General features: G+C 34.4%; 1 protein-coding gene across 2 annotated transcripts; it reads left to right on the top strand.

Moving 5' to 3' along the window:
• Window positions 1-173: 173 nt before the first annotated feature.
• Window positions 174-14,861, top strand: LOC100376993 (LHFPL tetraspan subfamily member 5 protein-like). 2 transcript variants are annotated; one of them, XM_085496875.1, is made up of 3 exons: window positions 174-680; window positions 4,292-4,540; window positions 10,309-14,861. In XM_085496875.1, the coding sequence occupies exons 1-3, from the start codon at window positions 284-286 to the stop codon at window positions 10,581-10,583; spliced, it is 921 nt and encodes a 306-aa protein (XP_085353001.1). In that variant the 5' UTR covers window positions 174-283; the 3' UTR covers window positions 10,584-14,861. The 2 variants fall into 2 exon arrangements, with proteins under 2 accessions (XP_085353001.1, XP_002740275.1); XM_002740229.4 differs by having other exon boundaries at window positions 10,279-14,861.
• The last annotated feature ends 797 nt before the right edge of the window (window positions 14,862-15,658 follow it).

Here is a 15,658-nt window from a genome sequence, read left to right as displayed (position 1 = left end):
TATTATGCAATAAAAATACAGAACCCATAGTTGAATGCAACAATTTTATCCATGATCTTATAAAAATATGTATGTTACCAGGCTAATTATTTATTTTCTCGGGATTGATATAAATACATCACCCCTGCCACACCTGTTAAAATGAATTCGTCCATCATTCCCCACCCAAAGTCACAATCGATCATCTGGTTTGTTCGATGGTATATTGCTGCTTATGTTGGATATGGTTGAGACGTGAAAATAGTCGCAGAATTTCAATTTTTAACTCAACACGGGCGACAGAATGACGACGAACGACACGGCCTTGATCTACCACACGAATTATATCCGTAATAGTCGTGCAGTGGGTGTTTTGTGGGGGATATTTACCATTTGCTACGCAATCATCGCTGTTGTTGTGGTGATTCAGCCATTTTGGATCGGCGATTCGACAGAGACTCCGGCTGTTGGGCATTTCGGTTTATACAGTTACTGCGTCGGTTATGGGATATCTGGCGATGTTAAGTGTGTCGAAGACTTTGACTTCGGAAATATACCATCAGGGTACTGGCAGGCTGCCACTATTTTCGCCGGCGTGTCCACTCTCTTGATACTGACTTCTATTATCTGTATGCTGTTATTTCTTTTCGTGAACACAGCCAGAGTTTTTAAAATATGTGCGTGGCAGCAAGTAATTTCAGGTAAAGTACTGAATACTGATCACAGGCCGTTTTAATTAAATTCCTTTCGTTTGAGTAAAGTGGATAAATATTTATTTGTTCAATCAATTCGAATCATGTCATTCTTTCCTTTATTAGATTACCAGTACGTTTCCTTTTTCGTATGTTATTTTCATGTATTGTTAAGCATATTGTTGTAATTTGAGGACGCAACAACTAGATACTGTCCAATTATTTGCAGTTTTAGGCAATACAACTCTGGTTTAGAAATTGTAAAAAAAGAACATTATTATCTAATGATCAACTTTGCAAAGACTTTATTTACTTTGGTGATGCAACCGCATTCCTGAATTTTATTTCAGAATTATGTCCTCAGACGTTGCCAAGGTTTCAAATATTTGATGGTGATTTAACGTGTCATGCCAGTGCTATACGTATATACATGTACATGTAGTTGACTCCTCCCTCAATAAAATTTAAAAAAATTATCTTAGTTCCACATACATGTAGTAACAGTCCAAATACAATAAAAATAGGTATTTGTTCAATAATTTAAATAGTTATCAAAACCGGAATTATTTTACAAAGAACCCCTAATAGCAGGAAACCAGACATTTGTTGTACCTTCAATTGGTTGTACATATTTAAGTAAATATGAAATCAACTTAATTAATAATACAGTTGTATCATAACATTTAGGACTATCCATTGAACGAGATTTAAACAAGTTCTGATCGGGATATACACTTATCCAAATTTAGATATATATACCAATCAAAATGTTGTTTTGTATACCAATGAGGATATTTTGCTTAAGATCGATTTTCCACACTTTACTATAGCTTGGTGAATATTGAAACAAGTACATATACTTTCCTCTTCAAAAAATCTACATAATAGCTGAGATCTGATGTATGTTCACCAATGCAATTGTTTTTGCTATCTGTTGTGTAAGGGATACTTTGTCACAGGTTCGGGGAGTTATTATTGTTCATACACGAAAGTCACGTTCGAGCACTCGCACAAAATAAGCACATCGTGGTACATTATACATATTTATATACATAAAGCAAGGAAACAAAATTAAAATACATAATGGTTATATTTCTGAATTATGGATTCAATATGCATATTGTTCATTTAAATACAATTGTACTCTCACACTCTACAGCAGTCTGGCTTTAGAAATAATTGCCCAAAGAACTTCACATTAATTAGCAGTACTAAGTTCTTCCCACATTGCAAACCAAATTAATCTGTACGAATTCAATAATTACCCGGCCGGCCACGCTACCGTAACCAACAACTAATCATGCGTTATTTTACAAATACATAAATACAAATTACAATAAAATTACACAGAAACGCTATACACCACCACATACGGCTCAACACTGGACGGTCAGTGTGTGTGGTCCCACACTGTTAGCGACAACTAGTGCGACGTAAACAGCTGTCTCTCTTTCTCTCCAACGTTTCCTGTATTGACCTTGCTAATATCAACTGCAAATATCCGCTCGTCACGTGCGTACATTCGCCATACAGTAGTTGAACTAGAGAAACGTAGACCTGACAGTAAATCCTGCAGAAACTTGACACTACGAAGTTACGACCACTCAGCGCGCCGACCACCACACCTCAACTAGGTTGTCTGAAGGCGATAATGAAAAATAACATTCACAGCAAAAATGCCTGCATAAGCGTAGTACACGAAATGACCTACAATAATCAAATTCCCTGACTGCAAAGCTTCAGTCAACAAATCGGTTAATACCTACAGTTGAACACCACCCTTTAAAAGTCATCAAATTTACATTACTCACTTGTCAGTTACAACACAATGCGTTTCACACGACTTGCACAGGCTTCAGTTCATAACTTGATAACTGCCTGCATCGCATGGTTATGATGGCAAACCACTACCTTCCACACATGGTATTTGGTGTGCTCACTCGTCGCTGGTCCCCTGGCAAGTGACTAGCCAAAAGGTAGTCTTTCCTGCCTCGATGTACGAGCCCAGGTGGCCATTTGCTCAGCCAATCAAATTACATTACTACTCCACCAGGTGCTATTTAACTTAGCACAAGAACGACTGCCACCAAAATGTGACATACTTATCCCTAACAAGATATTTTTTTTTTATTCCAAATTGGGTTTAGTCTTGACTGAGTCTTCATTTTTATGTAATGAATATTGCAAAATACAGAGATACAAGTATTATCCAGATGAGATGCACTTGTTTCCCAATTGAAATATATCATTTAAATGCATTCGAAGGGCTTAGCAACTGCGTCATTTGGCAATTTATTTTAATTTTTGTTAATCTACAAATTGTATGTACCAGTATTACTGACCCTTTGTGGTAGTGTGTTAGGTACAAGCTATATGCATATGTAAGCACCACCTAGACAGCTAGAAAATTATCTAAATTTGTTCAAACATCAATCTGAATAAACATTGTCTGCATGCTACCTTCATGTGCCATATGAGCCTTAAAATTATTTATTTAAATACAAATAAGCTATGAACATTCCATTTATGTTGTATTTTTTCATTCCATATACTTCCTTCTATATACTACATGTCTATTATATAGTGAATGACTAGCACTTATTAAGGAAATATATATTCTGAAGCTATCAGAAACTTTTATGTCATTTTTCACATCCATAGTTAAACTAAGATTATGTTCTAGCCAAAACCTAAGAATATAAGTCATTGACAAAAATTTTAAAAAATAAAATCCGTTGCCTATATCATTACTGAAAACAATAAATTTAGCTTTATTTGGCCTAGTGTATGAAAGAACATGACAATTTGCTTACCCCATTCTTTGCTGAAACTAAAATGCCTATATCTCTCATCTGTTACAAGGAAATTCTGACTCACAAGTTTTCAAACTAATGTTCTAATCATTGGAACAACCTCGTTATTTCATAAATCAGATGTTTTTATCAAAGACATCACTTGAACTCACTATTCTCCTGATAACATTGTCATGACAACCACTACTAAAATTTAATTTTAACTTCTTATCATTAACAATCTTGCTTTTGAATTGGAGTTCAATACTGACTTGCTTTGTTTTGGGGGGGCTTTTTTGGGGGCTTTTTAGTAGTAAAAAACCCAAAATAAAAATGTATATACATGTGGAAAGACCGTGGTTTTTGAATATGTTGGGATCACCTACATGTACATTTCCATTTTTCCTTTTTTAACTGGATAAACACCAGAACTATTGACTATATTTAGTCTTAAAGCTAACATTACAATCAATGAAAAATATGTTGTATCAATTAAATTAGTTCACCTGGTCAAGCCAAACGCAAATATATTTAAGTTTAGATTAATAGAGATTCCTACTTCTGCAACCACTATATTTAGCCATTTTTACTATCATGCACATATATTATACTATAGAGTATTTTAATTTGACTTTATACTGTTGTTGTTGTTGTTGTTGTTGTTGAGTATCCATTATTTCCCCAGCTGAGTTACAAAGGTAACATTTTATAGCCTGTAATTTATATTCATTGACTGGTCGGAAACCGGGTTCTTTAATAGCAACCTAGTTTTGGAAAACTGCCCTTTAAAATTAATAAATAGTATATATTTCTATTTTGATTCCATAGCACTTCTTTTATTGGTCTGTATACTGCTATATCCAGCTGGCTGGGACGATAGCAACACTGAAGTACATCGTCTGTGTTCAAGTGATGTCTACGATATTGGGAAGTGTCAAATCAGATGGGCTTACATACTGGCAATTATCGGTGTATTTGATGCCGCTATACTCGGCACACTGGCGTTCATCCTTGCAAGTCGACAGGACAAATTATTACCTGAACACCTATATCACCCAGAAATGCATGGGCACAAAGGTATGGTAATCAATCATTCATAAAGTTCACAATGTGGGCAGCATTTATCTGATTTATTATTCAGATGTCCTTTTCATTATGGTTTTCTTGTGTAGTATTTTTTTTGTTTTCAGTCAGAATCAGGCCCTGGCTGGTTACTAAAGTTAACAATTTAGTAAGTGAAATTAATTTTACCCAGTAATAATGCTAGAGCATTAAAAAAAAAAACAGTCCACCTGAAAATGTATGCATACTACCCCCGGTAATTCTTTCCTACAAACTTGAGGGCTTTGGCAACCACAACATTGTTCTCAGCAAATTGCTCACTCACTGTAGCTATTTTGCATTTGCAAATATAAAATGAAAAATCCCATGCCAAGCATAGTAAGGCTTTGCGAAAAAACTGAATTGTTATATAAACTTATTTTTTAATTGTTAACTTTATTAACTGGCCAGTGTTCTGGAGTGTCTTCACTTTTCTTGGTAAACTTTTTCTCTCTTCTTTTACTTGTATATTGTCCTATATGCATTTCCATATGTTGCCATGTTTTGTATACCGTTATATACATTATTAAAATTCTAGTAACTGCCCTTATGTACATGTAATACCCCTGCTATTGGGCAAGCTATGCAATCTAAGTGTGCATGTGACAACACACTGTTCTTCATTGGGGATGTTAGATTTATAGTGTATGCTTTCTTGAATGAAAATCTGTATAATTTTTCCAGGGTAATCACTTTGAGGGAATGTATAAAAAATTGTCTTGTTTATACTATTTATTGTGAGTGTATAAATTGTATGTTCCAGCTTTCTTGCATGTTTAGATTTTTGTTACCTGGGCTGATTATACTATTGTGTTTCATCTTGGTGTAGTGCTGTCCAGCACTAATATATCTGCATATATCTGTGTCATCTGTAAAGGTATAGTGTATGTTCTACATGTATAGGAACTTGCATGATATGATTTGGTGATTTGACATTAATAATAACCCTTTCACTACTGCAGCTTTAATCCATATTGTAAATTTAATCTAAATCTGACTTCAATTTGGGACAAACATATAGAATTTTACATTGTTTTCACGTTTCATATTAAAAGTTAGTAGTGAACTGGTTATTAATTAATAACACTTTCAATCCAAATAGCATGCCATGGTTTCAAAGCTTGACTTCAAATGTCTTGCACTTGGTATACATGTGTCCTATCAGTACAGACATGGCAACTGAAATGTGGCTGCTGTGTAATCACATGTAAACATCATGTAAACATGTGATCTCCAGCAATCATAGCAGAGTTGTCAAGACCCTATAATCATACCAGTTAAAATTTTTCCACCAAAAGAGAAACTGATCAACTATAAACCTAAGACGCTATAAACACATATAAAATATTAATTTGTTGTCTGGTAAGTAATTAAATCCTAACATTGGCAGTTTGTTTAATTAATTAATATATCCATTCTATTTCTCCTCTGTCTTAAATGTATGAAAGCACAAAGCTTGGCAATAGATGTTTAAATCGTTATATAGCATGGCTATTAACTGTTACTGGATTTTTACACAGTCTTATTTAAATGCTGATGTGTACTTATATAGCCACACCCATTCAGCTGAAGGTCGTAATATCACAGTCACCTCAGCACATGTTTAGAATCACTTCAATTGGCTTTTGAATTTTGTAATGAATGATGTTGATATGTTACATTTAATTAGAAACTGTACTATCAATGTGTGAACTTGACATACAGGTTACAACTATTCTCTTATCTGGTCTTTATCCAAACAATCTTTATCAAGACTCTGTATCTGTATATGCATGGCCCCACCCATGTTTTTTCCTGGTAATAGGAATTTGCCCCCCTAAAGTGCCAGGATGTATGACCTTAATGGTGATGGGTCATGCATTCTTATATAGATAGAATACTATTATGATTACTAAATAATTTTAACTACCTCAAACACCAATTCTTATATGTTTTTTTTAACTCTCCTTGCTGAATCCACTATATTTTTTGTTTTTCTGTCCTGCTATCTTTTGTGTGAGTGAAAGTATATTTTCTTTAATTCTTGGTAAGACATTCAAGTTATATATTCACTTACAAAGTTTATATCCTCTTTATTGTGTTGTTTTGGTCTATATTCTGGGTCCATGCAATTCATTATTCATCTTCATTTCTCATGCTAAAATGTATGATGTCATGCCAGGATTTCATATCATAATCAATAATCATATTATTTGGAATTATTTGAACAGTCAGTTATCAAGAACATTTTCGAAACACTTTGGTTTTTAGCCAATCTATAGACTTGACAGAGCCGTTCCATTGACATATGCACATACAGTCAAAACTCGTTAATACGAACTCGGTTACAACGAAATACCGGTTACAACGAACGAACACCGAAGTCCCGTTTGAAAATCCATTATCCCTATGGTAATTGACAACGCTTAGAACGAACTCGTTTATTACGAGAACCCGCTTAGTACGAAAGGATTTTCTCTGAAAAACAATGGTCTGTAACACCTATAGCGAACATTTCATTCGCTCAAACAGCTTCGAAATCCTAAAACGAACCGCCAAATACACGATGTTACGCTTCCGCTGTTGGCAGTGGGCTTGAGCTGTGCAGCGTAAAATAAAAACAATGTAGCCATTCACTGGGCGTGAAAATCTTTTGTGTACGTGACTTCCAGTGTCTAGTCACTTTCAACGCCCTTGCTGCTCGAGTTTTTAATTTTAAGATTCACAATAAAAAAGTGTGAAGCATGGACGCTGTCAATTTTAGATAAATTACGGCGACTACGACTTCAAAATGTCAACTCGTGTCAAACGGCGTGCCTTGTCGTTGGACTGTAAAGTCCAAATGATCAAAGCGATTGAGTCGGGCATTCGTCACGGCGATGTCTGTCGAAAATTTGATGTTAAACCCAGTACACTGTCAACGATTTTAAAGAAAAAAACTGATGTTTTGAAGATGTTCGAACACAACAAAATTGAGCCGTGCCGGAAGCGAATGCGGTTTTCAGCAGTCGACGACGTTGAGCAGGCATTGCTGAAATGGTTTACCAGTGCCCGTTCTATGAATGTCCCAATCAGCGGTCCTATCCTCCAGGCAAAGGCCGAAGATTTAGGACAGAGAATGAAGCATTCCGAATTCAACATTTGTATTTTCCATTTTAATATTATTTTAATAAACATGACAACGTTTATTTCAATACTATTTGTGTGTTTTTAATGCTTGGTCTAGTGTTTAAAATGGCGCCAAAGTTTTGTTTACCCTGACTTATGGTAATTAGTTTGTTTCTGTAAAGCGCCCTCTAGTGGTGATCGGTTATTACGAACACCGGTTATAACGAATATATTCACCTGGGGCCTTGATATTCGCACTAACGAGGTTTGACTGTAGTTTTAATACATCATTTCATTCCATTGTCTTAATTTACAAGGTTACAAGTTTCTTAGAATACACAAACGAATTATTTTGATTACATAAAATATGAAATGAAGATTAGATCTGTAAATTATTCTGTTGACCACCCATATGAAATACTGAATCACACTCAGCACGCCCAAGTCAATCATTCAGTCAAATGACCCCATCAAGTCTAGAACAAAGTACATACCAAGTATTTTGTGTAGTTGCATACCATCTTGCTAACTGACTGAATAAGTCTCTGAACTGCTGTAATACAGTGATTAGGCAAGCATTAGGTGTACACAAATTTGTCAGTTTGCGGATCTGGCCTAGAGTCAACTTTGTTGAGAATAATAATCTCCAAAAGGAGCCTTTCGGCACCACATCTCATAAAACACTCACTAGTGAAGGACTGCCATAAATACGATTGTCTTGTGAAAATAGGTTACGAAATTGCCTATTAAACTAATTGACCTATAAGTGGCATTTTTCAAATAATTCAGTGAGATGATAAAGTTCCACTCTGAGGACACCTGTCCTCCATGGTAGAATGTAGTGACAATGCCTTCAATGGAAGCTTTTTTCTATTGACAAATCTCTCTTTTAATGTTACCTGGGACATCATGCATTTTTGAGGTCTCATCTTTACATATTGTATGACCGTAGTCATGAATATTGACTTGATGGTACCTACATTCCACTTATACTCTATCAATATTTGATCATCTTAATCCCTCTTGGCAGACTGGCATATTGGTTACAGGGTTATTCTGGGGCATACTAGCTCTTACCTTCATTGGATTTTTTAAAATTAGATTAGGAAGTTCAGTTATTGATTTAAATCAACAGGATAAGAGGGTGAAGGATTCTTTTGTTTTACAGTTTCGACAACTTTGTGTCATCTTTGTCATGTGGGTGCATTTCTAGGTACAATCATCTCTGGTGGTTTGTGTGTTCGGGTCAAATGAATATTCATCTTTTTTATTTATCATGTATACTTTTACTGTGTGTATGCTTTAAATGATGCAGAAATTTATACACCTGCTGCTGTCAGTGCAGAAGATTTCATTTCACAATAATTATCTTCTCGCCATAGATTATAGGAGTAGAGGAATGAGGAGAAACTCCCACTGCCTTCCCTCTTTTTTGTGCCATACATTATTGTCTATTCTACTGCGAGTGTTTTTCAGTTGGCTAGAATAAATGTCAGTGCAGACCTGTAGCCCTTACATCAGTTTAAATTTATATCCCTACCCCACAAGAAAGTCTGATCGAGTACAAATTCTCTGCTATGACCCGCCAATTACGCAATCACACCCACCATCACAAATCTTTGTTTTCCCCCATCATATATGTATATGTTGTTCTCTTTATACAGGCACTATGCAAAACTCTCGGCTGTAAAACCAATTGGTAACTAGTCCCAAATATCATTCATTGTCAGTGTTTCTGCATGTTTTATTCATGTATTTTTCACTTCAGTTCTTAGATTCCAGAATCACCATCCTGTCCATATTACCCGTCCAATCCTGCATGATTCCCAATAATTCACATACTTTTTCATTTCAGTTTACTAGTGACTTGATGCATCTTGTTTGAAGTAAAGAGCATATCATTTAATTTTCGAACAATGATCCATTATTTGGCATTAGTACAATTTAGTTTTCCTAGAGCAACCATGCAGTTGTGATATAAATTTTCTCATAGATCTTTGTCTCAAGGTTTTTTTTTTATCACTTTGAGTAAGTACTGAACAACTGGACTTCACAGGTACAGCAAAGTTCAGTGGTTGAAAGTAAGTCCGCTGAACTCTGATTTTGCCCGGAGTTCAGAAGAGTTGACAGGTGTAGGAAACAATTTTTCAGAATAAGAGTCTGGAATTTTATCACCACGGAAATTAAATGATCACTTTTTACTGCATGATAGCAATCCCATTTTGTATGTACACAAAATACATGGATTTAGTACCTAGTGCACGTTTACATGTATGAGTCAAATCTTGTATTTTGAATAAGACTTCAGTAGAATGTGTGATATTGCTCTGTTATTACCATCGTTGTATATGTAATTGACTACTGCAGTAAACACTGCATTGGTGAAGTGCTGCCAGTGATACATGTCAAAAGCTTCTTTCCATTGTTTCCCTTGATAACGTGTTACGTAGACATTCCCCTATGTGGAGATTGTTCTTCCTTATCAAAATTACTTTATTTGCTTTATTACACACCCTATGACAATCTATAATAAAACAGAAGACAGTTTTAGGTTACCTGGTAGTTCGCAACAAAAATCAAATGAAGTTTTTTGTCTCACATTTGTGCGTTGTTTTTTTTCGCTACAGGTTCATATGCAAGCCCTGGTTCCTCATTAGGTCGTCAGTCCAAACAATCATTCAACCTTCATCCTGTGCCAGCCGGCGAGAACCGCATCGACGATGATGTAAGCAGTCGACACAGCAAACAGAACGGATCAATTGGCAAGAGAAGCAATGCCGGCAGTAGCATCGGCAGACGTAGCACACATAGCATAGCCCTTGGTCCTGATGGTGATGTGGGTTCGAATGAATCACTGAGCAGGCGAAGCGTGGGTAGCAATAAAAGTAATGTCAGTTCCAAAGAGCTAACTACAGCTGATATAGCATTGTAATAACAATTAACAGAAATATTCACATTATTACACTGCTTAGTTTAAAAATGTGGATATATTGTTTGTGGTCGGCATCTGCCCTGTAATATTATTTGTGTCTGTTGCCACCAAGAATGGTTAACACATTGGGCTCCACACCAGTTTTATAACGTACAAAAATGGACAGCATTCGACTCTATGGTGCCAAATGTGTTACGTCATGGAGTGTATGTAATATTGTTATATACATGGGTACTTCAGATCTATTGATATAAGTGAGGAGTTTTTATTTATCTCTAATATGTCTGGTAATGTTTGCCACTACATGCATTGTTTAAATGGGAAGCAGTAAAATGAAAAATCATGTTCTTATTATTTTCTATCACTAAAAAAAACAAACTATTGACACTTGACATTCCAAATTAACATTTCAGTTTAACAAACAGTTGAGGGAAAGTGACTCGTGGTACAATGTCTCTCTTCAATGCCCTTGCTAGAATTCCGAATAATATAGCATACCAAACCTTACACTGTTACAGGCAAGTTACTGTAAACTCGTTACATATTCACTGCTGATAAGTCTTACTATTAATAAAACTAAATTCGCATGAACACATACAATTGAAATAGGACTCTAATGTTTCAATAGTAATTCTAAATTGACACCCAGTGAAAATGCTTGTAATAGTGTTTTTTTAATTTTTTCTATTTTTGTTAGTAAGTAAATTTTGCTAAATTAAATCCACATGAACATGTAAAATAACCAGTTTTTGATCTTAAAATCCAGTGAAATTGTGCAAATTATAATATTTAAATTAAAAGCCAGTGAAGATAAATGATTTTACGTACAGTATATAATTTCTTAGACAAAAGTTGATTTCTGATATAAATCTAGTTGACAATTAATATTCACGAACACTGTGTTGTTATCACACATTATGACATTGACAAACATTGGCTGAGTCACAGGTTTTATGTAGTCTTTGCATTGAGGTGAAGTATTAACAAAAACACATACCATAATTGTCATGCATTACTATACCTTTGATCTGCATTTATCTTTTATTAAAGTTACATTATCAAGAGAATACAAATCTAAATTTCATCTAGTTTCACTTTATTGTGATTATAAGTGAACATGTTTTAACACTTTTTTCATATTTTTTTAATATAATTATTTTTGTGTAGTTGTACATTTTGAAGACCACTTCCCCCTTAACCAATGTTGTTATTAATTTTAAAATATGCATATTTCATATTTAATAACTAATAAGTTCCTCTATATTCGGTTCCTGCTGTAGCTTTTGATGCAGGTCAGTAGTCAGAGGAAAAATACAGAATATGATTCAGTTCTCCTGGGAATGTTCTTAATTATGGCCTCGGTACTTTGGATAAACAATAGTGAAGCATTAGCATAACAATAAACACACAAAAAAAACATTGTCATGCAAATTTACACATTTTTCACACTTTTTGGGTATTCTGCTGAAATTATGAGTTTATGAGTATTTACTAATAGATTAATAGGAGTGGAAGGACGTGATTGTAAAATAATTTATCAGGTTATTATGGAAAGATGATTGTGATATGGTGAGTTCACTGCAGCCGCCCTAATATGGTAACTAAGGAATATGTTGAACTGATGACATTCATTTTAACAATGGAATTTATCGTTTCGATGTCAAAGTTGGTAATAATAAATACCATTGTGATTGAATGAATGTGGAAGATATGAGAACCTTTCAGTCATTGATTGTTAACTACAGTGGTATGGCATGTTGCACTGAACATTGTCTACGTCTATATTTATCTTTTATAATCGGTTGCCGAATCACCTTTTAGAGGTTCTGGCATTTTGTCTTATTAAATAATGTTAAGAGGAGGGGTGGGGAAATTCACCTATATTGAGAAATACCTCAGTTGTCTGTTGTTCTATATGTTCTCTATAATGCATGCAGTATTCAGAGTGAATAGACAGGGATGGCATGCCATGTACTCTCTTTTTTTTCAAACATGCCAGAATGAATCTGTCAGCATTACTAGTTAAATTTATAATTAACACATTTGGATTTATGAAACCTAGCTGATGTACTTTGATATATTACGAATTATGGTTGACGCCAGTTTAGTTTTACAAGAAGTTAAAATGTGTAAACTGTGTAGGAGAGAATCTATGATCATGGTGCATTTACTGCATAGGGGTTAATTATTTATTTACTTTTGAGATATAAAGTCGTACCAGTATGCGGCATATGCCAACTGCAATAATTAAGATATTCCCAATATACCCTTTAAAAAGTTGTTTGCAAAAAGCCAAACATTTTCGTAGATTCTGAGTATTCCTCATCTTATTGCGTCATCAAGTCTACCGGTAATCAATTCAAATGATTTGTCTCATAAAATAGTTTGCATTTTCAAGTACCTGTGCATTTTAGATCTTTTAAATTTATATGATTTCTGTTTTAAGTGCATCCAAGTGACCTTCAAACATGAAACATTTCGTACTTTCTAGGCTAGATGTGCTGAGTATGTTTCAAAGCAGGATTCAAATTCGTGTTGCATTATGGGATTTGAGGTTCCCCAGATAAAAAAATACAATTAGCTGCTTAGTGACAATCTTAGCGTGCATAAATTGGCGAATTATTATATTATTGTATTTATGCAAATAATGAACTTTTTTGATAGGATATAGTATACATTTTAATAGAATGCCTTCTATTTTATTGTGTAATCAGATTATACTATTTATATACAGATATTAAAATACTAATATTACATTACAGTGTCTTATTGGGAAGTTTACATTGAGAACTTTTAAATATATCATTTTAAGTTGTACTTTGAGATAATTCTTGAATATTGGTGTTTTTTTTTTTTTACTTATGATGTAAATATGCATGAATCACCAGACATCCAGATCAAAGGGAGAGTCAAAACGATTGCTATTTATGCATATTCATACCATTATTTGCATAATATAATACAATGTAGTCTTAATATATCTAAAAGAGTCATCTTGTAGTGCTACTTTAAATAGGTGATACTTTTTATTTGAAAATGGATTTATTATGATACATTATATACAGTACAATTTTCCAAGATTGTGTACAATCTGTTTTTTTTTTTAATGACTAATAAACGCATTGTGGTATGTGATGGTTGCTTTGTTCACAGGCCGCTCCTGTTTATTTATGCCACCCCCCTCTCTCCTGTGCTGCAGATAACGTAATATATAAATCAATGTCAGAATTTAGTGGTGTTATTGTTGTGGGCGTTGTCAACTGAACATGACGACTGACTTGTAATGTATATATTTAGTTCCTGGCCTAGTTAATGACTAAATCCCACTATATTACCTCAAGTTGTCACATCTTGCAACCCAATTGATATTTTTTGCATTGCAGTGTATGATAAATTGTTTACCTGCAATGACTGTGACTATTTCACCAGAAAGTTTACCATCTCCAATTCTATTCGCAAGACAGACATTACTTTTTAAAAAATACAAATAACATACTCGTACGGTACAGACTAAGCGTAACTTGACTATAAAGTTGACTCTTGCTTTGCTTTGCTTTTTATAAAACCTTTTTTTCAAAGTGAGTATCATCTGTTTTTAGTGTTCCTAAATAAGATTTCTATTGAGTACATCATTTGTATTATCTACGAGCGTGAAGGATAGATGGATTCATTTATATATGCCACAGAACGTTTGCTTCAGTACATCTATTTCCCTACCTGTTTTGTTTGTATAAAATTATGTTGTGTATACTTCTTTTAGTGGGATGATTTTTTTTTTTTTAACTGCTGATTGACATTTAATTCCTTGCATCATATTAAGCCACTGCTATGCCATGCTAAAAATCACAGGCAGTACTGTGACATTTCATTGGCTACTTCACAAGTGGTTGATCTCAGGTTTTACATTATTTATCATGCTTTTCATATAATACAGTTGCAAAGACACAGCCCTGCCATGATTGGTGGAATTTACACAAAGTGACCATGTTTGGTTTGGATTAGTTTGTATTCTGACAGTCATCACAGTGTATATTATTCTAGTGTATGTAAATAATTTTTGCCATGTTTTTTTTTGCAACAGACATTACACAACACAAATCAACATAGCAACTTTATTCATTTTCTGTCTGTCACTTTTATCTGCCGCACATAGTGAATCTTTATTTTGCTCTGTATTTTATTTTCAAATCTGGACTGTAATTATCTGATTCATATGGTAAGGTTAGTAAGGTTGCATTGCTTTGCTTTATATAAAAAATAAAGATATAATTAATTCAATATATAGTGTGTTTCATGAGTGCATACAGATTTGTGTTTATGGCCAGTTGATTTGATTACTGTGTAATTTTAGACAGCGCCCTCCTTTTTTTGCTATTTTGTACTTCGTTTTAATGATTCTGCATTCTACATTCTACTAGTAAACAGCCGTAGAGGGTGTTTTCGAAATTTGACGTTTATCTGCTACAGCCTCTTGTAACAGGAGTTCACCTTGACCCAACCCTAAAATCGAATTGCAAGTGTGCGTGTTTTGATCTACCATGGCCCAGGAGTATGGACGAGCAACGGATAGATGGTAAAATATGTAGCTTTACTATGATGTGGTTCTATGGGTTGAAATTGAGTGTATGTGTACCAGCATGGAACTATAAACCCTAGTTCCATGGTACCAGTAAGCTTGAACATATTAGTCTTAACTTGAAAGTGAAAGGGTTGTCACCTGTGCACGCGTGTGAATTGAGTTTCAAGCAACGATAACAACGCATGCTAAAAACGCTCCTGGGTAGAGGCTTGTTTGTAAACATTGACACGCTATGGTCATCTGACGCATGCGTTTACAAAACTGTTAAAAGTAATTTTGAAAAACGAAAGAAAAAAAACAACTTAATAATTCCGGGTCGTGGCAAATAGTTGATTGATGAGGTATAACGCTATGAATTTCACTTAGGTGAGGACGATTTTATGACAGTTTATATATATTTTTAGTTCGTAAATGTGAAATCAATCAATTTCTATCTATCTACATGTATATCTTCTGACATTAGAATATGTTTTTGTGTAGTTTCACTAAAAACTTC

The sequence above is a fragment of the Saccoglossus kowalevskii genome, chromosome 3 (assembly GCF_978046115.1).
Source record: "Saccoglossus kowalevskii chromosome 3, keSacKowa6.1, whole genome shotgun sequence".
Lineage (NCBI taxonomy): Eukaryota > Metazoa > Hemichordata > Enteropneusta > Harrimaniidae > Saccoglossus > Saccoglossus kowalevskii.
Note: the sequence above shows the minus strand (reverse complement) of the source record. Positions and strands in the feature narration are given on the sequence as shown.

Excerpts from the sequence above, each read along its gene's own strand:
- LOC100376993 (XM_002740229.4), top strand. The coding sequence starts at position 284 with ATGACGACGAACGACACGGCCTTGATCTACCACACGAATTATATCCGT. Across the intron at positions 681-4,291 it reads GTGGCAGCAAGTAATTTCAG|CACTTCTTTTATTGGTCTGT; the intron begins GTAAAGTACTGA and ends TTGATTCCATAG. Across the intron at positions 4,541-10,278 it reads AGAAATGCATGGGCACAAAG|GTTCATATGCAAGCCCTGGT; the intron begins GTATGGTAATCA and ends TTTTCGCTACAG.